This window comes from Erpetoichthys calabaricus, chromosome 2 (assembly GCF_900747795.2).
Source record: "Erpetoichthys calabaricus chromosome 2, fErpCal1.3, whole genome shotgun sequence".
In the NCBI taxonomy this organism is placed as follows: domain Eukaryota; kingdom Metazoa; phylum Chordata; class Cladistia; order Polypteriformes; family Polypteridae; genus Erpetoichthys; species Erpetoichthys calabaricus.
Genome location: NC_041395.2, coordinates 120,937,246 through 120,964,906, shown reverse-complemented (window position 1 = coordinate 120,964,906; position 27,661 = coordinate 120,937,246). Strand labels below are relative to the sequence as shown.

The 27,661-nt window shown below is 39.0% G+C and overlaps 1 protein-coding gene across 1 annotated transcript in view; it reads left to right on the top strand.

Moving 5' to 3' along the window:
- The window catches only part of ift80 (intraflagellar transport 80 homolog (Chlamydomonas)), a 246,937-nt gene that overhangs the window by 148,948 nt on the left and 70,328 nt on the right, over positions 1–27,661 (top strand). The window contains exons 9-11 of the mRNA XM_051923320.1: positions 18,281–18,460; positions 26,979–27,097; positions 27,308–27,382. Of these exons, the coding sequence (XP_051779280.1) occupies positions 18,281–18,460; positions 26,979–27,097; positions 27,308–27,382 (374 nt within the window). The remainder of the gene's footprint in view (positions 1–18,280; positions 18,461–26,978; positions 27,098–27,307; positions 27,383–27,661) is intronic.

The following is a 27,661-nucleotide window of genomic DNA, read 5'->3' as shown; positions in this document are numbered from 1 at the left end:
CCCATTTTCGTTTTTTTTCTTTCTTCAGTAATATTTCAGCAAACCCGGAGCTTGTCAGTTCAAATCCTGGTACTGACACCGCTGTGTGACCCTGAGGAAGTCACTTCACCTGCCTGTGCTGCAAAAAACAAAAGTAATGTAACAAATTGTATTTCAGATGTTGTAAGTTGGTGGAATAAAGGCATAAGTCAAATAGATAAATATGTATTATGCACATAGGAACTATTCATTTATTTTCAGTTAAGTCATCTGCAGCAAACTTTTATAAATGAGGGTTTCTCCTTTTTAGATAGTGCAAACTGTTTCTTCTTCATTGACGTTTTCTCTTGGAGAGCTTTTTTCATTTCATTGAAAATGAAAGCAGCAGCTGCCAAAATATGTAGCTTTCTTATTAATTTTTCAACATTGTGTAAAATAAATGTATAAAGTAACATAAAAGGTTTAAATACTGGTTATTGTTTTACACTAAAATATTACTACACAGATACAAAAAAAGTAAAATGGATATGTTGTTTTTCTTTAAGGAGATTAAATATTACTGAAGAAAGAAAAAAAAAATTAAACAGCCAAATGGGGCTATGCATATGAACTTAAAAGGTTTAAATAAAACAGAAATATATATTTTATTTTTACTTGGTTAACTTGTGGAGGGTGTATCCTGTAGCAAAGCCCTAACTGTTTTCGTGAAAGCCCGTTTCAGTCAATAAGTCTTATGTGTGTGTTTATGTATGTGTGTATATATATGTAGATATGTGTATATGTAGATATGTATATATATGTATATGTATATAAATGTTTGTGTGTGTGTGTATATTATATATATAATATATATATATATATATATATATATATATAAAAGACAACAACACTTATAACAATGACAACACAATTAAATTGACAATCATGTTACGTTATTTTTAAAATGTTTCCTTTTTTTTTCATAACCTCTTTAACACACTACTTCTCTGCTGCGAAGCGCGGGTATTTTGCTAATATATATATATATATATATATATATATGTATATATATATATATATACATACATATACACACATACATGCAGTTTCAATAACATAGAAATCAATATAAATATTAACATCATTATCATATGAGAATATGAAGTAATATATAAGAAGCACATTTCATATAAATATAAATTATTAAACAGTAAAATCTTCTTCTGTAATTTGCTACCGTGGCAGTTTGTGTGTCTGTCCAGGATTTTAAATCACCTGTAGCTCGCAAACCGTTTCACCTATTGACTTGAAATGTGGTACACATATAGTACGTCACGTCTACTATCCGCTTTATGGGTGATGATTGTATTACTCTTTTTATGTTTATTTTATTTTATTGTACAATCAACTCCTATCTGCGCACACCAGGGCGGCCGTGGGCGGATGCGTATGGTGTATTCACTCCATGTTATCGTGCATTGCGCTGTCACTGGTATTTTGATAAAAGAATTTGAACAACATATAAGAAGCGTATAAATTATTAAACAGTAAAACATTAACATTTAAGAAGTAAAGTTAGATAAAGTACTACTGCAGTGCCCTCGGGTATACCTCATTTTTTGTTTGTCCATTACATGCTTAAATGTATACATTTTTTGGTGTACCTACCCGAGAACACGCGACATATAACCGAGCGTGGGAGAAGCATGGATTTTAAACACGCGTTGAGTTCATCTGCTGGTCTCCCTCGTGGAATAACTGGTAATGTTTGAATAAAATCTACAGTGAGTAAAACGACATTACCTCCTATTTTTTTTTTTACGATCTCTGAGATGTTGCTTTTTTCGGTTGAAGGCTTCATAAGCTCTTTTATGTTGTATGGTGTACTTATCCCAAACCATCATCTTTGAATGTTGCAAGACTTTCGGCTTGTATGTAGATCGGGGTAATTACATTCATTCCATTCCTAGTCTGAATCACAATCTGATTGTATGGGTGGTTACCTGGCACTGTAGGGTTGCCACCCGTCCTTTAAAATACGGAATCGTGCCGCATTTCAGAATGAAATTGCGCGTCCCGTTTTGAATCAATACTGGACGGGATTTCTCCCGTATTTTTTTTATCATTTTTTTTAAAGCAGCGTCTCATGCAAATCATCCCACACGCATTTTATGAAGATGCCTCCTTTCCTACTTTTGATTGGGTAATACTTGATGTCATCGTTAGTTTGTTTGGTCTTTTTAACTGTCCAGTGAGGAGGGCGTGTGTTTTAAGTAGAGTCTGGAAAGTGTTGGCACTGAGATGTGGCGTCAGCGCCAGAGTTGAAGCCCCTAATGTTGCGGTCAGCAAGTCGGCTAACATCCGCCATGTGCCGTCTTTCAGTTGCGAGAAGCAGATCATAGAATGGTTGAAACTGTTGCCCCTAACGTTGCGCCACGGCGTGTGGTTCGTTTATACCTCGCGTCTTCTCATTAAACTTTTATCTCGCGAATATGTTATTGCAATCCGCAGTGGGAGCGTTTCTATATCTTAATTTAAACTTACGTTTTACACCGTGCTTTGTTTCCCTTATAAACATGCTTGAATGCTTCACTCGCTCCCTTCTCAATTGTTTAATTAATTTTTTGCTCTTCGCTGTTTGCGGCTCTTCCGTCATTTCCCCCTACTTCGTTCTTTTATCTCGCGAATATGTTATTGCAATCCTTAACGGGAGCGTTTCATTAAACTGATTGAAAATAGTTTTGCATTTACCTTTTTAGTAAAAGGCGAGCTTTTAAGCCTGAGAAATCACCCCGTAAATGCACACGTTTAATTGCACATGTGTTAATATGTATGCTTACACAGTATTAAAAGACAGTCAAAAATTAACGTCATTTACCTTCGTTCCTGCGTTTGACTCGTGCTGTAAATCTCTTCCTTGTTTTTAGTTCACGTGATTACGTAGGAGGCGTAATGACGCGATACGTGACTCCGCCTCCTCCATTACAGTGTATGGACAAAAAATATGTTCCAGTTATGACCATTACGCGTAGAATTTCGAAATGAAACCTGCCTAACTTTTGTAAGTAAGCTGTAAGGAATGAGCCTGCCAAATTTCAGCCTTCCACCTACACGGTAAGTTGGAGAATTAGTGATGAGTGAGTCAGTCAGTCAGTGAGTGAGTGAGTCAGTCAGTCAGTCAGTGAGGGCTTTGCCTTTTATTATTATATATATATATATATATATATATATATATATATAAGCAGCCTTGTGCTAAAGTCATTTCAGTTCAATTTTTTCCTCACATCAAACAGCACTCATTACCCCAGAATAACAAAATGAAATCAGGATTTTAGAAATGTTTGAAAAATTATTAAGTATTAAAAATAAAAAACTAAAATAATCGCATTGACACAATTATTCAGACTCTTTATGCCATAAATCATTAAACCACCTTTGGGCAGCCTCGGGTCATCTTAGGCATGATGTGAAAAGCTTTGCACACTTGGGTTTGGGAATGTTCTGTCATTCTTCTCTGCATATCCTATCAAGCTCCGTCAGGTTGAATGCAGGCAATCGGTGAACAGCTATTTCCACGTCACTCCAGAGATGTTCGATTTGGGTTCAAGTTGGGGCTCTGTCTGGAAAACGTAAGTTGTCCCGAAGTCACTTATATGTTGTCTTTGCTTTCTGCTTAGGATCATCGTCCTGGTAGAAGATTACCTTTCAGCTCAGTCTAAGGTCCAGAGCATTCTGAAGGAGGCTTTTATTAATAATATTTCTGTACTTTGCAGCGTTCAACTTTTCCTCAACTATGACTAATCTCTCCAGTTACTACTGCTGAACAACAACCTCTCAGAATGCTGCCACCACCATGTTTTACTGTTGGAATGGCATTGCACAAGGAGCAGCACCTGGTTTTCCCAAGACATTACGCTAATCTTGGTTTAATCAGACTAGAGAATATCGTTTCTCACAGGCTGAAACTCCTTTAGGAGCATTTTGCAAACTCTTCACTGGGCTTCCATGTGTCTTTTGGTGATAAGAGGCTTCTGTCTGGCCACTCTGTCATAAATCGATGGGATGTTGTAGTAATGCCTTTCCTTCTGAAATTTTCTCCCATCTCCTCACAGGTTCTTTAGCTCAACCAGCTTTGCCGTCAGGTTCTTGGTTAACTTTCTTACTTTCCATGGCCCTTCTCCTAAAAAATGTTCAGTTTTACCAGGAGGCCAGCTGTAGAAAAAGTTGTGGTTGTTACATACTTGTTCTATTTAAGAATTTTGAAGGCAACTGTGCTCTTGGTAATCGTCAGTGCAGAAGGATTTTGTGTAACCTTCCTAGATCTGTTCCTCTGTTTTTGCTTTGATACTCATATTCAACTGTGGGACCTTAATCACGTCCATTCAATTGAACTGTCAATTGAACGGTGGTGTAGAAACAAACTGAAGAAAACATCAGTGATAATCAATAGAATAGGATGCACCTGAGCTAAATTTCATAACGAATAGTCTGAATGATTATGTCAATTTTGGAATTTCAGTTTTTTAATTTTGATAAATAAAAAAGAAATTCTTAAATCCAGTTTATGCTTTGTCATTTTGGGGCATTGAGTGCTACTTGATATGGGGAATAAATGAATTTTAAAGATTTTTTTACAAGGCTGGAACATAGCAAAATGTTTACACAAAAAAAGTGGTCTAAATATTTTCTGAATGTATGTGTTTACTTTGTATTTTATGAATTTCATACTGTACAATATGAAACTCAGTTATTTGTAAATTTAATTATTGTGTGTGCATTTTGTACAATAGAAAAAGTTTTACTCACTGTTTTTGTCTGCTTTTAGTAGTATTATGTTCTTTTTATGTGTTTATTATTTAAACAAAGTAATTTAAAGAGTAACTTTAAAAATAAAAACACTTATTATTCTAACAAGCCTTGTGGCAAGAACACTGTTAAACTATCAAACCTTTAGACCCTTTGCTAAACACTAGTCAAACGCACGCATGTGAATTTTCCCTTGGGATTAATAAAGTATCTATCTATCCATCCATCCATCCATCCATCAGTGATGATTCAGCAGTTCAGAGGTCATTAGATAGATGTCAGCTGTATTTGTGGTGAGGAAACACATGGAGTCTGCAGACAACAGAAAGTGATTGTACCATTCCCCTAGAGCAGATTTTCATCTACCATTCAGAAGCTCCCACTTGTTCACCAGTTATCCCGCTTCTTAATTTAGAAAGTCTGTGGTGTACCATTACTTGGATCAGAGAGGTCAGCAGTCCTTTGTTAAATTGAGGTAGGCTATACTCCTAACAAGGAATGGGGTATTTTTTAGTTAGTTACTAACTAATTAGTCAGCTCAGGGGATTTCCTGTACAGTTTTTTTCCCCTCTTCAATTTGAGCTGTCATAAGCTTATGTTAATCTACTTTTTATTCAAAGATCAGACTAGATTTTACAATATAATCTTGAAGAATGTTGTACTACATTTGCCATTTGTATGTGTTGTTGAGAGATATTACTTGAAATGTTTTAAAAACTGAATGTTGGATTTACATCCATCCATCCATTTTCCAACCCGCTGAATCCGAACACAGGGGTCTGCTGGAGCCAATCCCAGCCACCACAGGGCACAAGGCAGGGACCAATCCCGGGCAGGGTGCCAACCCACCGCAGGACACACACAAACACACCCACACACCAAGCACACACTAGGGCCAATTTAGAATCGCCAATCCACCTAACCTGCATGTCTGTGGAATGTGGGAAGAAACCGGAGCGCCCGGAGGAAACCCACGCAGACACGGGGAGAACATGCAAACTCCACGCAGGGAGGACCCGGGAATCGAACCCAGGTCCCCAGATCTCCCAACTGCGAGGCAGCAGCGCTACCCACTGCGCCACCGTGCCGCCCTGTTGGATATACAGTATGTTACAAATTGCATACAATGTATATAGTATGTATGTGTGCAAACATATGTAGACATAATGAGTTTATTTGTACATTTACATAAAAAGAGTAAGCGTTTTGATTCTTCAATACAAAATAAAACCTCATGCAGATGCATATTGCTGAATGAAGTCATTCTAATGAGTAAAAGTACTTAGGCTAAAGGTTTAAAATTTTGTGCTGTCCATTTGATTTGTATTTTCATTTAATCTTTGATAGGATACTAATCCAAATATAATTCTTCTTGTCTTCATTATTAATTTACACATAGTGAATATGACATACACATGGACTGGTCATAGTGGTTTTAGGAAGGTTATTGGGTGAGGTAGAGGCAGTTGAGTGGGTTGGATGGGGGGGTCCTTTGATAGATGATCCCTAGAAGTTTTCAGTCAGCAATATGCCTTTTTTGCGCACTGTGCTTTCACTGTCAAAGCGTACTTCAAGAACAACAAATCCATCATCACTATGCAACACTCCTTCCAAACGCACTTCAGCATTCCTCCTAACGGTGACGTCCCAAATCGGAAAATAATTCTTCAGTGGGTGGCTAAATTTAGACAGACGGGTATAACATTGAATAGAAAATCTCCAGGCCGTCCTTGGACTGTACAAATGCCTGAAAACATTCAAGCTGTAAGGGCATCAATTTTGCAGTCTCCTAGACGTTCAACACGCAAACATGCTTCTGCCTTAGGCATTTCCAACACGTCTTTGAGGAGAATTTTGCATGAGCACCTTAATTTCCATCCATACAAAGTGATGGTAGTGAAGGAACTCACTGAGCGAGACTGGGAGAACCGTAGAGAGTTGTGTGCGAACATTCTGCAAACCGTTCATTGAGATGCCAATTATCATGTGTAGCAACGAGGCACATTTCCATTTGAATAGTTGCTTAAATAAGCAAAACTTTCGGTATTGGGCTGAAACCAGCCCTCATGAACTTGATCAGAGACCCCTGCACAATGAGCGTGTTACAATTTGGTGTACTGTTGCAGAATTTGGCGTCATAGGCCCTTGCTTCTTTGAGGAGGTGGGGGGAGCAACGGTCGCCGTCACGTAAGAACGTTACATTGAAATGCTAGAGAACTTTTTGCGGCCCCAATTGGAAGAAATGGATGTGGTGGATGCCTGGTTTCAACAGGATGGAGCAACAGCTCACATGGTATGGAAATCCGTGCAAGTTTTACGGGAGATGTTTCCGGGGAAGCTGATCTCCATGCATGGCACAGCAATGTTTGTTGGCCTTCACGTTCGCCTGATCTTCCTCAATGCGATTTCTACTTGTGGAGCTATCTTAAGTCGAAGGTATACACACACACCGATCTCAAAATCTTGCAGCCCTCAGGGACACTATTCACCATGAAATTTCTGCTGTTTCCCTTGAAATGGTTGAACGAGTCATGTGAGCGTTCAGAAATCGTCTCGAAGAGTGTATTTGAAGACATTATTTTTAAAACCAAGTGAAAAAAAATCTATTTTGTATACTCATTCTTGTGTTGTAATGAAATTTTATTTTATCTTGTAGCGTTTTTGTAGAATAAACATTTGAAATGTGGTACTTCTTTTTGGCTCACCCTGTATTTTCATTGTAATGTATAGAAATATATAGTGCTATGTATATATAGAATGAACAATAATTATAGTCATTGTCCAGCAATGCTTAGAAGCAATTAAAAAGGTGAGTGAAATGTTTGGTTACATTGCCAAAACTCCTGGAAAAAATTGTAGATCAGTTATATCTTTGTAGTACTGCGTGCCGTTGTGGTCATCATGCTATAAAGTTAGGCATTTGGTCTAGAAGCCATTCAGACAAGAGAGGCAAGTGCATCCATAGACTGAAGAACATGCCCTTCTCTGACAAGCGAAGGGAATTAAATTCTTTATGATTGAGCAGAGTTGCTATATGGAGACTTAATCCAAGTCTTGAATAATTTCAAAGCAATTGACAAAGTGGGATCCAGTAGAATTCTTTCACTTAAGCAGGACACAACATGGGATTTAGAAAGAAGTGTTTTCAAGATTTAAATCCAGAAAGCACATTTTTATGTAAAGAATCTGGAGAGAAAGCTAGAGTCCCATAGCAGAAATATGAATCTTTAAAAATTTTCTGGATAAGATATTGAAAAGATGTGTCTATTAGTTAATGAAAAATGCTCCATAGACTGTCATTCTCTTGAGTATTGAATACCGTTTTTACTCAAGTACCACACGCCCTCGTGTAAGACGCGCACCCTAATTTTTACAAAGAAAATCGCAAAAACCCGTTTTGCCCCGTGTACGACACGCGTTGTGATTGTATAGGAAGTGGGTGAGGTTTGGAGTAAGACACCAATGTGAATAACTAATGGAGAATAATTGTCTCATTTAATTCTTTCCACACATGATACAGTATATTGCATTGGAGTACTAACTGTAAGCAGTACCCCTACTGCAGAACGTTCAGTGTTTGTCGCACCATGCTGCGAAAGGTGGGAATGACAAATAGCCCTGTGAAACGAGAAAAGAAAGAACCGTATCGAGACAATCGGTAAAGGACTATAATGGCAAGTGGAAAATTATTGTGCTCACCAGACTATTCCAGTTTAATCATCATCTTCCAATTCGCTGCTGGATTCGGATTCGCCATCACTACTGATGTCGTCGCTTTCCCATAAGGTGTCGTCTTCGCTTCCATCAATGCTGTTGGATATGCACTTTTTGAAGCTTTTCACCACCAGATCCTCTGGAATAAGCTTCCAAGCAGCGATGATCCAGGTACACATCTGCGCCAATGTTGGGGCTTTCATTTTGCCAGATGGTGTTGTCGTGTATCGCTGTTGCAGCCCATTCGGTATACATTCTTGATACATGATTGATGCAGACATCTAGAGGTTGGAGGAGCAAAGTCATGCCTCCAGGAATTATTACTTGATCTGTTTTCCCATCTTTGTCTTTCTTTAACACCTTCAGTTAAATGGCCACGAAAGCTGTCCATGACCAACATGTTTGGCATTTTCAGGAGACTGCCTGGCTGACGTTGCTACACACATTTCAACCAATCGATTACGAGATCATTGTCCATCCAACCCTTTTGTTGAGCTCTGACGAAGATCCCAGGATGAAACTTCTCATTTTTCATTTTTCGGCAAGGTCTTCCTTTTAAATATTACGTACGGCGGTAGTTTCTTTCCGTCCGCAAGAATCGTCAACATCACAGTGCTTCTCTCTGCCTCCCGTGCATACCGGGATACTCTTGTCTCTGACTGCATTAACAGTAATGTTTGAGGGGTTCTCAAAATAAACTGGCGTTTGATCAGCATTACCAATTTGCCCCATTAAATAAGTTTTCTGCTGCCTCAACAGAATAACGTATTTTTGGAAAGCTAGTAACTTTATTTCATATGCGTCTGGTATACACTGCGAAATGGTCGTGAGGCGTCTTATTGATAAGCCATTCCTTCTCATGAAGCGCATAACCCATCCGTGGCTTGCTTTAAACTGAGTGACGGGTTCGTTCTTTCACTATATCACGAGTTTTCATCTGAATCATTTCCATGGACACAGCATATCCAAGCTGACGCCTGTCTTGAATGTAATCAGCGAGTGCAACTTCAACTTGTGGGAACTGGGCACGTTTTCCGTGAAATTCCCTTCTGTTTTTGTTGCATGATGAAAGTTTTTCTTTCTTTCGTCACCAATCTCGAACATATGACTCTGGAACACTGTACTTTTTTCCTGCTGCACGATTTCCTATCTTCTCTGCTTCCAAAATCACTTTTAGTTTCTCTCCCGCCGTGAAGGAACGTAAACGCTTGCTACCATGCATGCTGAATGACGACGCCAAACTGATTCAAAAACAAAGAAAACCCTACCATATTCCTTGTGTATGACGCGCACCTGATTTTCTAATGCTAATTTTCGGGGAAAAAATGTGTGGGTGGTACACGCGTAAATATGGTAATATTGTTCTGTTTTGCTTTATTAATGTTAAGTCTCACTTTATAATGTATATGATAGAATACTGTACCAGTATTTCTTTATATATCATGTTTCATTATAAAAATCATTCGTAGTGCTTTCTAAAGGAAAATAAAGTACATACATTCATATGAAAAAGTTTGGGACCCCTCTTAATTCTTTGGATTTTTGTTTGTCATTGGCTGAGCTTTCAAAGTAGCAACTTCCTTTTAATATATGACATGCCTTATGGGAACAGTAGTATTTCAGCAGTGACATTAAGTTTATGGATTAACAGAAAATATGTAATATGCATTATATCAAAATTAGACAGGTGCATAAATTTGTGCACCCCAACAGAGATATTACATCAATACTTAGTTGAGCCTCCTTTTGCAAATATAACAGCCTCTAGATGCCTCCAATAGCCTTTGATGAGTGTCTGGATTCTGGATGGAGGTATTTTTGACCATGGATTCTGGATGGAGGTATTTTTGACCATTCTTCCATACAAAATCTCTCCAGTTCAGTTAAATTTGATGGCTGCTGAGCATAGACAGCCTGCTTCAAATCATCCCATAGATTTTCGATGATATTCAAGTCAGGGGACTTTGACGGCCATTCCAGAATATTGTATTTCTTCCTCTGCATGAATGCCTTTGTAGATTTCGAACTGTGTTTTGGGTCATTGTCTTGTTGGAATATCCAATCCCTGCATAACTTCAACTTTGTGACTGATGCTTGAACATTATCCTGAAGAATTTGTTGATATTGGGTTGAATTCATCTGACCCTCGACTTTAACAAGGGCCTCAGTCCCTGAACTATCCACACAGCCCCACAGCATGATGGAACCTCCACCAAATTTGATAGTAGGTAGCAGGTGTTTTTCTTGGAATGCGGTGTTCTTCTTCCGCCATACAAAACGCTTTTTGGTTGAGACAAAAATTGAGATATTTGGTCATATCAGTCCAAAGCACTTTGTTCAAAAATGAATCTGGCTTGTCTAAATGAGCATTTGCATACAGCAAGCGACTTTGTTTGTGGCGTGAGTGCAGAAAGGGCTTCTTTCTCATCACCCTGCCATACAGATGTTCTTTGTGGAAATTGCGCTGAATTGTAGAACGATGTACAGATACACCATCTGCAGCAAGATGTTCTTGCAGGTCTTTGGAGGTGATCTGTGGGTTGTCTGTAACCATTCTCACAATCCTGCGCATTTGCTGCTCCTGTATTTTTCTTGGCCTGCCAGACCTGGGTTTAACAGCAACTGTGCCTGTGGCCTTCCGTTTCCTGATTACATTCCTTACAGTTGAAACTGACAGTTAATCATCTGAGATACCTTTTGTAGCCTTCCCCTAAACCATGATACTGAACAGTCTTTGTTTTCAGACATTTTGAGAGTTGCTTTGAGGATCCCATGCTGTCACTTTTCAGAGGAGAGTCAAAGGGAAGCACAACTTGCAATTGACCACCTTAAATTCTTTTTCTCATGATTGGACACACCTGTCTATGAAGTCCAAGGCTTAACAAGCTAATCCAACCAATTTGGTGTTGCAAGGAATCAGTATTGAGCAGTTACATGCATTCAAATCAGCAAAATTACAAGGGGACCCAAATTTTTGCACGGCCAGTTTTTCACATTAGATTTAATTTCATACAACTAAATACCGCTTCACTAAAAACCATTGTTCGGAAAACACCCCAGTACTCAGATGTTCCTAGAAAATGAAAGACATACCACTGTTATTTATTTTTTTGTTGAAAGTAGAGTAAATTATTATGCAGGCTGAGAGGGATTCCCACATGTTTTCATATGACTGTAGAAAGATATAATAATACAGCAGGCAAACATTTAAAGTATAGAAAATTACAGGCATTTTTGAAATACATATGTTGTATATTCTTTTTCATTTTAGAGTAATACAAATTATATTAGAGGCATTTGACAATCTAAACAAAAATTAATATATAGTGTATATAAGTATAGGTAGTGTAATGAAAAATCAGTATTGATTTTCATTGAATTATGAATAAGAAGTCCACAAGGCCTTCTTTTAAATGCAGTGTGTTTTGAAAAACAACATAAATAAAGGGGCTGAGTTATATCTGGTAAATTGAGCAGAATTAGAATGTAGCTTTTGGCTTATTAAGCATTTACTGTTTAACAAACAGCAATTAATGTATTTAACCCATCCACTAAAGGAGATACTGTATTTTACCTTAGCATCAGTTTTGTGCCTTGTAATTACTGTGAAATCCTGTAGGGTTGCGGTTCACATATAAAGGCATTCTGATGAATCCAGAACTGTCTTCTAGGCAGTGCATACTGACTAGTAATACAATTATACAGTGCCAATTAAGAAGTTAAACTTAAGCCGTAGAGGATCAGTAAAAACACTAAATTGCTTGTACAGTAGAGTTCATATTCTTAACAATTTTTTTGTTTTTTCAAGTCTTCAATTTAGTTAAGGTTTAAGGATAGTGGAAAAGTTAAATGATGGAGTACAACAGTAGTTCGAGACAAGTACTTACGGTGGGGTCAAACATTAAGATGTTTGATTAGTTCACCAAAATCATAAGGCAGGTGGTGACACACAACATTCAAGTCAAGTCAAATTGGGAAGCCTGCACTGGTACAGTGCATTGCCGCACCCACTACACAGCAAAACAACTCGGGATCCTGGTTTGCAACCACCCAGGCAGACATGTGGTCCAGTCCTACCCTCCAGAAATGACTCTCTATCTGCCGCAGCCAGGTGTTACGTGGGCGACCCCTTGGCCTGGTCCAGCCACTCGGGTCCCCAACAATGAGGATCTTACAAGCCAGATCACCCTCGGGGAAACGCTCCACATGGCTGTAGTGCCGTAACTGACGCTCCTTCACAATGCAGGTAGTGTGCCTCATTCGGGACTCCATGAGCAACTGCTCAATCGACACAAAGTCAAACCAACAGTACCCAAGGATTTTCTGGAGAAACACAGTACCAAAGGAGGCCAGTCTTTGTCTCAGGTCACTGGATAGCATCCATGTCTCGCAACCATATAGCAAGACAGGAAGTACCAGGACTCTAAGGACTTGGACCTCTATCCTTTTGCATAGATATCGAGAGCACCACACATCCCTTTCCAGTGACCTCATGACCCACAATGCTCTCCCTATCCGTCTACTGACTTCACAGGAATATTCACCAGAGACATGAATGTCACTGGCAAGGTAAGTAAACCTCTCAACAAGGTCAACACTCTCTCTCCGCAAACAGACACACTGCTGATGGCTGTGCCCAAGAGGTCATTAAAGGCCTGGATCTTGGTTTTTATCCAGGACACTTGCAAGCCCAGACACTCAGACTCCTCACTCTGTCTCTCGAGCGTCCTGATCAGAGCCTTCATTGACTCCACGAAGATCACAGCATCGTCCGCAAAGTCAAGATCTGTGAATCTTTCTTCACCAACAATGCCCCACAGCCACTGGACCCCATGACCTTGCTCAACACCCAGTCCATACAAGCATTGAACAGAGTAGGAGCAAGAACACACCCCTGACGAACCCCAGAATCAACTGGGAAAAACGCAGAGGTCCTGCCTCCACTCTGCACAGCACTCACAGTACCAGCGTACAGGCCAGCCATGATATCCAGAAACCTCAAGGGGATCCAGCAAACCCTCAGGATGCTCCACAGGGCAGCTCGATCAACTGAGTCGAACGCTTTGCAAAAATCGACAAAGGCTGCAAAGAAACTCTCCCGATATTCATGTTTGCACTCCATGAAAGCCCTCAGTGCCAGGATGCGGTCAATGGTAGACTTCTTAGGTGTAAAACCAGGCTGTTCCGGTCACTGGTATGTGAGCAAGTGATCACGGATCCTATTGAGGACGACCCTAGCAAGGACTTTACCTGGCACAGAGAGCAGTGTTACCCCCTGTAGTTGCTGCAATCCAGGCAATCACCATTTCCTTTCCAGATAGGGACGACAAGTCCCGTTTTCCAGTCAGTTGGGATGATGCCAGTCTCCCAAATGGATGCAAAGATTGCTTGCAATGCCAAGAGGACAACCTTACCACCTGCCTGGAGAAGTTCACCCTGGATACCACAGATCCCTGCAGCCTTTCCCCCCCTCAGCTGGTTCACCACCTGTGCAATCTCAGTGAGATTGGGTGGTTCACAGCTAATTGGAGGAACAGCCTCAAGAACCGTGGACCTAGAGATATCCAACGTCCTAGCCGGAGGATCAGCTTTGAACAACTGCTCAAAGTAGCCAGCCCAGCGGGTCACAACTGCAGTGTCATACGTAAGAACCGTTCCATCAGCTGCCCTGACTGCGACTCTCCGAGGAACAGATTCAGATGTGCATAATGCTTTGATTCCTTTGTAAACAGGACGTGGGTCGCTAGACCACAGATGGTGTGTCACTTGCTCACAGATTCCTCTAACAAACGCCTCTTTATCTGCCCTCAGAGCCCTCGCAGCCGTCCTTCTCAGTTCCCGATACAGACCAGAGTTGCCATTGAGCCGTGCGCTGCGACTCCTCTCGAGTCGAAACTCCAGGGTGCCCTGAGAGATGAAACACCTCCTTCTGGAAACACCGGTAACACCAACACAACCCTCAGCAACCTTCAGGGTCTTGTCATGGAAGGTTTACCACATCACATTAGGATCGGCAGTCGTACCCAAATCTGAAAGTTCCTCACACAAACTGCATGCAAACTCATTAGAAACAGCCTGGTCTTGGAGTCTGGCCAAGTCCAGGCTCATTTTCCTAGTAGGTGGTAACCTACTGGACCTAAGCTGGATCCTAAGAGTAGCAACAACAAATCTTTGGTCAGAATTCACAAACTGGGCACTTCTGTAGACCCTGCAGTTTTACAAGAGCCTCCAGCGTCTGCCCACGATGATGTGATTGATCTCCTTCACTGCACCACCAGTATTGGATTACCAAGTCCAACGATACGGTTCTGGGTGCTGGAACCAGGATCCAGCGATTCGCAGCCCCTGACCTTTTGCAAAGTTAAGGAACATGAAGCCACTTTCACCACAGTCACCAGACCCATGGGGACCAAAACAATCCTCGTAGCCAGCCCTGTCAGTGCCAGTGGTTGCATTGAAGTTACCCATGACCAGAGGAATGTCACCTCGTGGGCACCCATCAACCACAGAGCGAAGCTGCGAATAAAATGTCTCCCTCTTCGAGACATCACTCACCACGGTCAGAGCATACACTGAGACAACAGACAAGGCACCCAGAGAGTGCCGTAATCTGAATCTCATAATACGCTCGTTGAAAGGAGTGACATCGGACACCATCGGAAGAAGCCAATCCACTACAGCAACAGCTACTCCCCGAGTACAACAGCCATCAGACCGACCAGACCAATAAAAGGTGTACCCACCTACAGAAATCTGGCCAGTCCCCGGTCTGCGCACCTCAGAGAGTGCTGCCACTGAAATGCGGAGTTTATGCAGCTCCTCCGACAGCAGAGGAAGATGGTCATCTTGTCGGAGAGACGAGACGTTCATGCACCCACCCGTATGGGCCGCCTCAAATTGGGAACTGAGTGCTGCCGTGCAGCAGGTGACGCCTCAGCACCACACCAGGTCCGATCCCCAACACACCCAACCCTGTTGGCTCTCCAACGGTTTCGACTATTCCGGAGATGGGGCTCCCGAGGGCTTTCCCCCATCCCCTTCATGATGCGAGCAGCCTTCCTTTGGGCAGCTGCAGCAGAGCTACTCCCACGGAGAGCAAAAAGGAATCCTCTCTGTAGTCTCGGGGCTTTGTGAATTTTTTTTTTTACGGTGGCTGGAGTGCCAGTCCTGCCACCAACCACGATTTCCCTGCAAGTTGGAGGACTGCTTGCAGGGCCGGATGCAGTTTAACGTCATACCAGGACACACAACATTACACTGTCAAAATTTGTATTCTATATTTTCATATATTACAATTTTGCCTATAGTACCCATCCATCTGTTTTTACTTGTCCAGCTGAAGATCACACTGTCCTGGAGCATCAGGTGGAAGACGAGCCAACAGTAGATGAGACACCGGCATTGAAATCAAATATTTTCAATATGGGAAGGAACCTTGGAACGTCAATTTCATGTGTATTATTTTTTCACAATGTAAATTTTTTACAGTTTTATAAAACAGTTTGGTGTACTTCTCAATGTAATAAGTCAACTACTGGCATAGCTTAGACACCAGAGAGGCACAAGTTAAATCGGGAAACAGAAAAATAACATTTGGCTCTTCTTATTTCATTAATGCTATTTTCCTGAATTTCTTTTTTTTTTTTTTCCTGTGCCCCATCTTTTTTTTTTTTTTTTTTTTTTTGGCCTCTTGACTGGTTTTCAAAGGAGTGTGTAACCAGAAATGTGGCTTTGGTTGTTATGTACTGTGTTTACAATTATGCAGCCTTTTTATTAGTAATGTGGTCCTTTCCATGACCTAGAACATCAGCATTCTGAAAAGGTCTGTTTGCTCAGTGGGTTTACAATGTAAGGTTTACATTTAACTGTCAATATTGTACAGCTAGTCTGTGGCATTTAAACATTGTTCTACTTATATCAAGGGACCAAAATCATATGACAAAAATTTGCCCCAATGTACTGGGTTATTGTTGGTTATTGTTAACGAGACAGCATCAATCAAAAGGAAGCAGGATTAGAATAGAAAAAGTTTTTCCAGGCCTTTAATGTTCATTGTTTGTATTTTTTTTAGATCACTTTTAGATGTACCATACTGCAATTTTTTACTTTTTATTGTTAAATTCTTTGTCATTTTCTTCTTACATATTCCATTCTTAAGAAAGATAAATGAGCTATTTTTTTCTTATAGACTGCTTTTAACATCATAATTATAAAAAGCTGTATTTTTGATTGTCTTAAGCTTGCCTGCTTATACTGCCTAGGTTGCATTAGCCTTTATTGGCTTATTTTATCCACAGTCTCTTTCCAGCCACATAATCAGCATTGACTGAATACTAGAAGGCTATACATCCATTTTTAATAAAACAATGACCCTATTGTACAGGCAGCCCCTGCATACATTCTATACATGATGCAGTCGTAAAAGTTTTTCTGGTGCACACTACAGTTCTGCATTCGGAACTATTTAGGCAGACTATGAATGGCACTTGCACAAAATCATTTGGCACTCGCATGCCTGCTTTAAAAAATACAGGCTGTACATTTGAATATTTTAATGATTAACAAATCACATGGAAAGGACAGGTTAAGTATTCTAACCATTCAGTAATGCACATTTTATCTAATATGCATAGTTCATATCATTAGTATAATAAATATGATCTTGCAGATTTCATGGCATATCTCTTTAAATATGGAACAGATTTTAGTTTAATTTCATGTGAAATGTGCAAAAGGCCCCAAAATGTAATAACATGCCCTAACAATTCTTAACACAACCATTTATTCATCGTTTTATAGGCAGGGTAATTGCAAGAACCATAACCCAACTAAGCACCTCTTCTTTCTCCTATTGCAACATTTTTGCAGGTAAATTAGCACTTACCCAATAAAGAGCTAAACTACTTTAAATTAAAAAAAAAAAATTCTTTCAGAATATTTGGCCAACTTACTATATTCTATATACTCACTATTGTAGTTTTTTTTCCATTTTGTAGTAAAAACAGTACTACTCTTCACATTTGCTTCTATTGATGATGTAGCTGTATGATTGTTGACATTTGACTGCAAATGTGTTTAATGAAAGACACAAGCTGAAGAGTGTATGCTTTTAAGTGGCTAGAGACAAGAGTTGATTGATTGCAACCATGACCATTAATAGAAATGCACTTATCGTATATACAAAGTAACTTACCAATTAGTTAGTTATTGTTATGGAAATACGTAGTGTTTTTTTGTCAGCTAATCTCCAAGAATTCAGGAGCACAACTAAAATCTGGCATATAACAGGTATTTAGGTACTCCAAAAGTCTTAGGAAAACCTCCTTTTTTTTTTTTTAAGCAAAGAGAATTCCAAGTATATTTAACCATTTGCTTAGCAGTGTGGACACATTTACATCAAGGGGGAAAGTATTATTTTTAAAACGGTTAACAAACATAAACATTTTCCTGAGTTTATAGCTTTATTGGCCATTCTTTTTTCTTATGTTTACACTCTGCACTGACTATTAAACACCATCTCTCACCCTCTAGTTACCTTTTAGCCTCTGCATTTAAAGCCAGTGTCCTTACCACAAACAGCCGCTGCAGGTCTATTTTTGTTTAATGAAATGTTGGGGACTTTATGCCTTTATGTTTGTGACTTTTGTAAAGCCTACAGACTTTCCTTCATATGATGTCAGTATTTCAGAGTACATTGTAATTTTTTTTTGGTAATACCATACTTTGAATTTTTTTTTTCTTTTTTTCCCCCCAAAGATTTTTCTCATAACTTCAAATATTTGTACTTTGTTCTTTCTTTTAGTGGTCTTATGCTTTGGAAAAGCCAAACACAGGAAGTATTTTCAACATTGCTTGGTCAGTAGATGGGACTCAAGTAGCTGGTGCATGTGGTAATGGACATGTCATTTTTGCACATGTTGTTGAACAAAGATGGGAATGGAAAAACTTTGAAATCATACTTTCTAAGAGAAGGACCATGCAGGTAAAAATGTTGTTCTATTCAATAGTGTATTTCACAGAGATAGGTTACAGAGAACATATAATTATATGTGTAAATACATATATATGTAAGAATTTAAGTCCATTACATGTTATATGAGGCTTAAGAGTTTTTTGTTCTTTATGTAGCAATTAAATATTATGAAATAATATTATAAATTCAAAATGTTCTTGTGTACATATTCAAAAACATTTTTATGTCATTTTAAATTATTGTGCTTTACTAACAAAGTACTCACTGTTCAGCTAAGCTCATGTTCTGTTATACCCATTTTTCACATAAATTTTATATTCATTCTAATATTTACACATACAGTCATATGTTCTCCTAATCATGTTTTGATCCAAGAAAACACCTCCCGAGACATTTAGGTATAGAAAGTTAATGAAAAATTCTTTCTAATAGAGAAATTCAATTTTGAAAATGTAACACTGAACACTCGCATCTTTTCTAAATAATGTGCATATAGCGATGTTACGATACCAGAATTTTTTTTTATTCAAAGCACACCCATTTATTGAAGTGAACAATATTGTGCCTTTTTCTGTAATACAGTACAGTGGAACCTCGGTTCACGACCATAATTCGTTCCAAACCTCTGGTCGTAAACAGATTTGGTCGTGAACCGAAGCAATTTCCCCCATCGGACTGTATGTAAATACAATTAATCCATTCCAGACCGTACGAACTGTATGTACATATATTTTTTTAAAGATTTTTAAGCACAAATATAGTTAATTACTCCATAGAATGCACAGTGTAATAGTAAACTAATGTAAAAACATTGAATAACACTGACACAAATACCCAGGCTCCCTGCTCAGCTGCACGAGCAGGCTCGCTCACTCTCAGCTGCACGTGCCCTCTCTCTCTCTCTCTCTCAGCAGCACGCGAGCCCGCTCTCTCTCTCTGTAACATTACAGCAGTTCGCGCTATAGCCTTGCAACCGATCGCTGTATATACACTTTTTTTTAATGAGTTTTAAGCACTGGGGGAAAAAAGGAACATTTGAACAAATCTGAACTTTATTTAAAAACCAACCACAAGCAACCAAGAAAGTAACATTTACAGGAGTTTGCGCTATAGCCTTGCAACCGATCACTGTACAAACACTTTTTTTAATGAGTTTTAAACACAGGGGAGAAAAAGGAACATTTGAAAAATCTGTAATACAAAAACTAAACATAAACCACCAAGAAAACTAACCTTGCATGAGTTGAGGTCTGGCATGAAGTGAGGAGAAAATGGGTGGACAGGAGGTTACAGTTTTGAGGGAGAGTCTGGCTCCGCGATGGAGGGATGTTTTCCTTCAGGTGTTTTCTCTCTTGTGATTTCTTGGGTTTCTGGTGTTTTTAGCTGTTTAGCTGGAGGGAGCGAAAGCCTCGTGCAGCCATTCCAAAAACAAAGTCCTTGTGACCCAACCCTTCGTGTTTGCCCTCCACATCACTGGCAGTCTGGCTTTGTTTACATTGTGCTACTTAAAAGCACGAGGGTTCTCAAATTGGTAAATGAGTAAACTGGTAAACAGTTTTTCCACCTCTTCCAGCACTTGAGGCCTCTGCCTGGTTAACGCTGTAACTCCTTTTGCAACATCAGCTGCTTTAATAGATTCTTTCTGCTTTAGAATAGTCGAAATCGTAGGTTTTGACTTCTTGTACTCGGCGGCAAGATCAGTAACACGAACGCCACGCTCATACTTTTCAATAATTTCTTTCTTTACTTCGATTTCAATTTTCTGCAAAACTTTCTTCTCACCACTCTTCTCTTGCTTAGAAGCCATGGCTAACTGCAAAAGCACACAAAATACTGTAGAGCACAAAGAGTTCACAGGTAAAGCACGCACGTCTGACTGAGAACAATGAACAGGGAGAGGCTGAACACGTGCTTAAATACATTAATCGGCACGTATGAACAGGAAGGGAAATGAAATAGAGTACATAGAGTTCACAGCGAAAGCACGCACGCACATCTGACCGAGAACAATGCAACACGTGCGGAAATCATCAGCGCGCACAAACCGAAAGGGAAACTGGCTTGTTCATATACCGAGTGTGTGGTCGTGAACCAAGGCAAAAGTTTGGCGAACTTTTTGGTCGTAAACCGAGTTGTACGTGTACCGAGATGTTCGTGAACCGAGGTTCCACTGTATATTATATAAATATAAACAGTAACAACAACTTTAAAATACTGCTGTATCTATCAAGTAGTTACCCAACTATCACTTAAGTACTCGTAGACTAGTATTGGCATTCATAAATATCAATGTACAATACCAGGCTATAATTTTTAATGTGTAGAAGAAAATGACATCCTCATAGTGTAACAACAAATGGGGAGTTTATAATCTTGGAGAGATTTCAGTATAGGATTTATAAAGAATGATAAGTCATAAGCTACCTGATTTATCTTTACATATGCACATTCTTTATTTATTTGTTGACATTTTCTGTCCAGTGGTTAAAAATTACTGCTTAAGATTCATACTAAATATAACAATTCAAACATTATTATATATGTACCGTTTATTAAGTGAATTCCAAGATAATTTGAGATATTTCCATTTAAACCAACTCTTTAAAGCTGTTTTTGACACAGCATGTTTTTTAAAGTCTTGTTTGTTAGTGAACCACTCTGTTAGGTTTGTAATATTTGCTGTTGTAAGATTTGTGCTTGAATAATTAGATGGTTAAAAAATATTACTATAGAATAATATTTAATGAGTTAGTGAAATTAATTCAAATTTCAAATGTCAGAAGCTCATGGTGTTTCAGTTTTCCCTTCTTCTTTTCTTCATTTGTCCAAATTTTAAAGCTTCCTGTATAAAATAAAACTTGTCAGCTTTATATTAATCCTTTGTTTCTGAACTCCTTTTTAACAGCCTTTATTTTGCAGTTTTCAAGGTTTCTTCCATGAAAGATCAGACTTTATTTCTTATACCTATGTATAAATCCAGAATTTGAAAATTACTTTGTTACCTGTACTCAACTATTCAAATATATGGCATTTGCTTTCACTGGTAGATTATACTTATGAATGGAAGTTTTCCTTCAAAAGCCAAACGAATTGCATAAATTCATTGTTTGCAGATTTGTATTTAGCAATGAAATTCAGTTTTTCTTGTCCTGCTAACTGCGTGTTTTGGCAATTGCATATCTGTTAACACAGTACAGTATACATCGTAGTAATAGAGAGATGGGCCTTGTTCTCCAAAGCATTGAAACACTAAATACATTTTATTTTAATATTAACACATGCAGCTGCTCATGTTATCACCTGTGTAGACAAGCCAAATAGCCACTTCGTTTGAATCTTAAGTCAATGTTTATTGGCTACAGCTGTTTGCACTGGCAGTCCTCCCATATCCCATAGTCATACAATATATGCGTAACTGTGGATGTGTGTAAGTCACACCCCTGAACTTTTTACACTGGTTAGAAAATGGACAGATGTTTGGACTTGTGGACACTGTAGATGTGCTCATTACAATCAGAGAATGAAAATGCAAAGCCCCAATTAATTTATTGGGGCTGTGTAAGACACTATAAAAGCAATTAATCTTGTTGTCTTTTCATCTCCTCCTTCAAATGCATGACAATACTAGTTAAGTGATTGTACCTCATTTGATTAGTTACGTTTTTTCTCCCTCAAAGCAGGCACAAATCTGCTTCTGAATTAATTCCATAATGGAATAAATGTGGCAATAACTCAAGCGTGTATATGTATGTGTGTTTTTTGTTTTGTTTTTTTTTTTTTTTATTTTAAGTAACAAGTACAATTCCTGCACTTGTGTGCTGAAACTCTCTTGAGCGAACACAAAAGCATTTCCAGACGTGACCACTGCTGTTTTTCTTTTTGACATGTGTTAATACAGTGCTGTATCATCAACACCGTGAACCATTTTGTGTAGTTTTTACTCAGTTTTTATCATGTATTATTGTGCCTTCTGTAGTAATTTGTCTACTTGCAGTCATGCATGAATGTAGTACCAACTTTCTTGGTACTACCAATACTGTAAAAAGGCTGGTCCCGTGACATTTTTAGAACTTTAGTACTGATTAGAACTGAAGTATAGGCTTTTGTGACGTATCACTTTCTTTTGGAAAATGTATTTCATTATTCCTTCAGTAAACTATTATTTTAATGATTGCTTGCACCGAAGAGCTGTTCTCAAACACACAAGAGAATATCGTGTGCTACGTAAGTTCTTCAGCTATGTTATGAGCCATTTAGTAATTTTAGAAATATTTAATTGGTCTGGTTATACAGACTTTGACAGTACCATATGTAAAACAGTTAAAGTGGTGATTGTAAGGGATTTCTGTCTTTGGTTTGTGATAGGAGGGGGTCCTTTATGATATCCCTTTTTGGGCTGTGTGTATAAAAGTGTTATATTTTTTTTAACTCAATTAGCAAGGAGAAGGATGAGCAAAGGCAGACTACAATGTACAAACCAAATAAAATAGAAAACAACAATCCTACAATCTTTTCAGTTTTACCTGTATAGGTGGCATTCTCTATTTACCCTGTGTAGCAGATAAGCGTGTTGTCCACCCCTCGAACCCTCAGGTACCACTCTTCGGACCAGGTGAAAGTATAATAATAATAACTTTTTATTTTGTTATTATAGTGTGCACAAAGCACCCTCCACTCCACACTCATTAACCAATACAATAAACAATTCTCTAACAAACCAATCCTCCTCGCCCAGACACTTTGCCACCCTACCTCCCAGCTCAGCTCAATGTCTGGGCTCACCCAGAGTCCTTTTAAAGCCCCTGACCCGGAAGTGGCTCTAAGCCAAACCCACAAGTCCGTTTTCCTTCCGGGTCAGGGCAAAGTCCTTTTCTTCATCCCGGGAGCACATCGCTTCCTCCAGTCACGTGACTGGGATGCACTCCCGGGTTATAGGGCATGCCAGCGCCTACTAGCCCCCCTACAGCGACTCCTGGCGGCCCCCAAGGTATCCAGCAGGGCTGTGTCAAAACACTACAAAGTCCATGAGGCCCTGCTGGAACTCGGGGCACCAATATGCTGTCCGGAGGGCTCCTCCTAGCGGCCTGGGGGTGAGGGCCGGACTGGAAAGCCAGCAATCCTCCACACCTGTGAGCTTGCAATGCCCACACTTCCACCTTTCAATTACAGTATACCTCCTCCCCTCACTCCAAGCTTTCCTTTGCCCTTAAATTGCTTGGTGTTTTAGGCACCACCTACTACTACCTGCTCCATTAACGAGACGACAAGGTTCCAAAGCTGCATTGTGCGGTCTCTAGGCGCCCGTAGGTCTTGTAACCGCTTGCCAATCTTTCTTGTTGTTACTCTGCCTCAAAGGAGAGGATCCTGTGCCTCAAGCATCCTAAGGGAATATAGCAAGCTTCTGACTAAACCTAGCATACTATTCTCCTCACATTGGCATACTTGGGACCTCTCATGAGGCCCTGTCTGGCTCTTATTTGCCCAGTTGGCCTTACAAGGATCTTTTGCCTTCCCCGTGCCTCTAGCAGTGTCTTTTCAGCCAGGCATCCCTTCTTAGCACCTTATTTGTGTTTTCCAGTTTGGAGAAAATACATTTTATGGACAAAAGTATTGGGATGCCTGACCATTACACCAACAGGGACTTTAATGACATTGCATTCAAATACATAGACTTTAATACAGAGTTAGTCCCCCCTTTGCAGCTATAACAGTTTACAGTTTTTTAGTGTTTCTGTGGGAATTTGTGCCCATTCATTCTGTTGAGCGTTTATGAGGTCAGGCAATGATGTTGGACGAGAAGGTCTGGCTCACAAATTCCGTTCCAGTTCATCTCAAAGGTGTTCGATGGTGTGAAGGTCAGGGCTGTTTGCGGACCAGTCAAGTTCTTCAACATCAAACTCATCCAACCATGTCTTTATGGACATTGCTTTGTGCACTGGGGCATAGTCATGCTGGAATAGAAAAGGACCTTCCCCAAACTATTTCCAAAATGTTGGAAGCATATAGTGTAGTCTAAAATGTCTTGTTATGCTGAAGCATTAAGATTGCCCTTCACTGGAAATAAGAGGCCTAGCCCAAACCCTGGAAAACATCTCCACACCATTATCCTACCTCCACCAAACTTCACAGTTTGCACAATGCAGACAGGCAGGTAACGTTCTCCTGGCATCCCCCAAACCCAGACTGGTCAATCTGATTTGTCATTCCATAGAACAGGTTTCTACTGCTCCAGTAGCGGTGTGTTTTACACCACTCCATCCAACGCTTAGCATTTGAGTTGGGAGTGCCTGCTGCTCAGTTAATGCCCGTGGAAGTTTTGAACTCTTCAGCTATGGAATCAGCAGAGTGTTGGTGACTTTTATACACCATGCACCATAGCAGTCTTTGACTCTGCTCTGTGGCTTTACATGGTCTTCCACTTTGTGGCTGAGTTGCCATTGTTCCTAAATGCTTCCACTTTCCAATAATACCACTTACAGTTGACTGTGGAATATCCAGCAGGGATGAAATTTCATAGTCTTATTGCAAAGGTGGCATCCTATCACAGCACCATGCTTGAAGTCACTGAGCTCTTCAGAAAAGCCCATTTTGTTTCACAAATGTTTGTAAATGACTGCATGGCCAAGTGCAGTGTAACCTCAGGTCACGAACATCTCGGACCACGTACACATCGGGTTACGACCAAAACGTTCGCCAAACTTTTGCATCTGTTCACGACCACACACTCAGGTGACGAACAAGCCAGTTTCCCTTCCGGTTCGTATGTACCGTTGATTTCCGCACATCTTCAGTCTCTCCCTGTGCATTCCCTATGCAGAGAGAGAGAGAGAGAGCCCAAGCAGAAGAAGTAAGTAAACATTTAGTTTACTATTACACTGTGCATTCTATGGTATAATTAACTATTTTTGTGCTTAGAAATCTTTAAAAAATATATATATATATATTTACATACAGCTCGTACGGTCTGGAACGGATTAATTGTATTTGCATACAATCCTAGGGGGGAAATTACTTCAGGTCACGACCAAATTGGGTTGCGACCAGAGTTTTGGAATGAATTATGGTTGTGACCCAAGGTCCCACTGTACTTGATTTTATACACCTGTGGCAGTGATCTGATTGAAACACCTGAATTCAATAATAAGTAGGTGTGTCCCAATATGTTTGTCCATATACAGTAGTGTATAAGTGATGGTGTATTTTTAAGGAGTAAAAGATCCCCAAACATTTTTATATACAAGTCTTAACTGTTTACCTTTTAAACTTAGGTTTAGTTTTAAAGATTTTTTTTGTTTCAAACAGTAAGTTTCCTTTTATGCTAAAGAATGATTTCATTGGTCGAAATGCACTTCATTTAAGCCTACTTCAGACAGTGAATTTCATTTTCATTATGGATGTTTTCAGAGGCAAAATTATAATTTATTGACAGTGGTTGGTGAATAAAGAAAGCATCTGCAACGAAATAGCAAGCTGAGCATAGAAGTAGCAGCTATGCTTATCTGTTGTTTTCTTATTTAGTTTGTGTGAATAGTCTATGTAGCTACATTCCAATGAATTTTCATTTATGTCAGATTGCTTTCTTTTATGCAGTAGCTCTAAATTGTGATCATCTGTTGAAGTACATAGTCAATGTTATTCCTCTACAACTAGCCTCTGGGCTTCTTCTTTTTATCCTTCTCCTCTCTGTTCTCAGATCATTCTGTCTTGAAATGGTTTAGAGTATGTTTATTTTTGTAATTGGTGTCTGTTAAATATTTTTTGAGATATGTTTTCATTCAGTTTTTATAGGCTGAGTCTGTACTTTTCAGTAGAAACTAGAGGTTTTTTAAACCCTCTAAGTAAGTCAGGGCCTGAGCACTGTATGCAATCTTCAGCAGCAGTTCTTGTTTAAAGTGCTGAAACTACAAGATACAGTTCACATGTTGTAAGTCTGAATGAAAGGTCAGCTGAGACATTTTATAAGATAGTGTTTGCCCTAATTAAACAAATAGATGTCTTAATTTATTTATTTTTAGTGGAGTAAGGTTTTTATTTGTGTGCACATCTGCCAGTGGTTTGTGATTTAAGGAACACAGTTTGTTGATATTTGGATACGTATTGTATTCTTACAACTATATAGTTCACCATTGAAGGCACTCGGTCATTTGAAGTGCATCTTAACTTTAAAATTGACTTCATTATGTTAATTGTGTCAGTTAAATGGTTTAGCATCTTGAATATAAAATATGCTACTTCTTTATTAAAGTTATACAAAAGGGTACAAATTAATGTTGTGTTATACTTTACTGGAAGTATCCTGCACTGTTGCTTTTGTATGGGGAAAAAAAATCATGCTAGTATAAAAATCACATAAAGTTAGCTTTTATTTGCATTTTTCTTCCTCACGTGTTGTGTGGATTTACAGTTTAAATTACTCTTAAGCACTTCTATTAACTATGTTCTGTGATAGTTAAAGTAACGCATTCTGTAAAGGTGTATTTAGTAACAACAGTATACACACAAATTTGGCAAGTCTTACATTTTCCAGGTGAGGAACGTCTTGAATGATGCAGTGGATGTCTTGGAGTTTCGTGACAGGGTGATTAAGGCTTCCTTATTACATGGGCATTTGGTAGTTACCACATCTTTGCAGTGCTATGTCTACAGGTAAGTTATGTAAATGCTGGTACAGAATCTGTAGCATCCAATTTTACCCTCAAAACTTTTTATGAATATATTCAGCACTGATGTTAGTAGTTAAATGAAACGTAAAACAATTTTATTCTGTTTTATGTAACATTTAAAGATGGGAATATTTGTACTCATGTAAAAAGTACTTCAATACAAATAAGACTGCTGAAATGTTCTTTATTACAGCACTAAGAACTGGAATACACCACTAATTTTTGATCTTAAAGAAGGAACTGTCAGTTTGATCCTACAGGCAGAAAGGTAAAATGTATATTTCATTTTTTTTTATTATTGTAATCATTCATACAATTCAATCAATTTTTACAAATAATGTTGAAGAAAAAAACAAAGACAAGTCGACCCCCCACCCCTGGGAGAGAGAGTATGGCCAACAGAGTAAAACTTAAGGCTTGTAGACATACCTAAATTTATGAGTTTAATAGACCAGTAGAGATGCATGGAGAGGAAAAAGAGATGCGGAGATAATTGCTTCCTCCGTGCTTTAAGAGCTTATTCTAAAATTTTATTGATTATATCCTG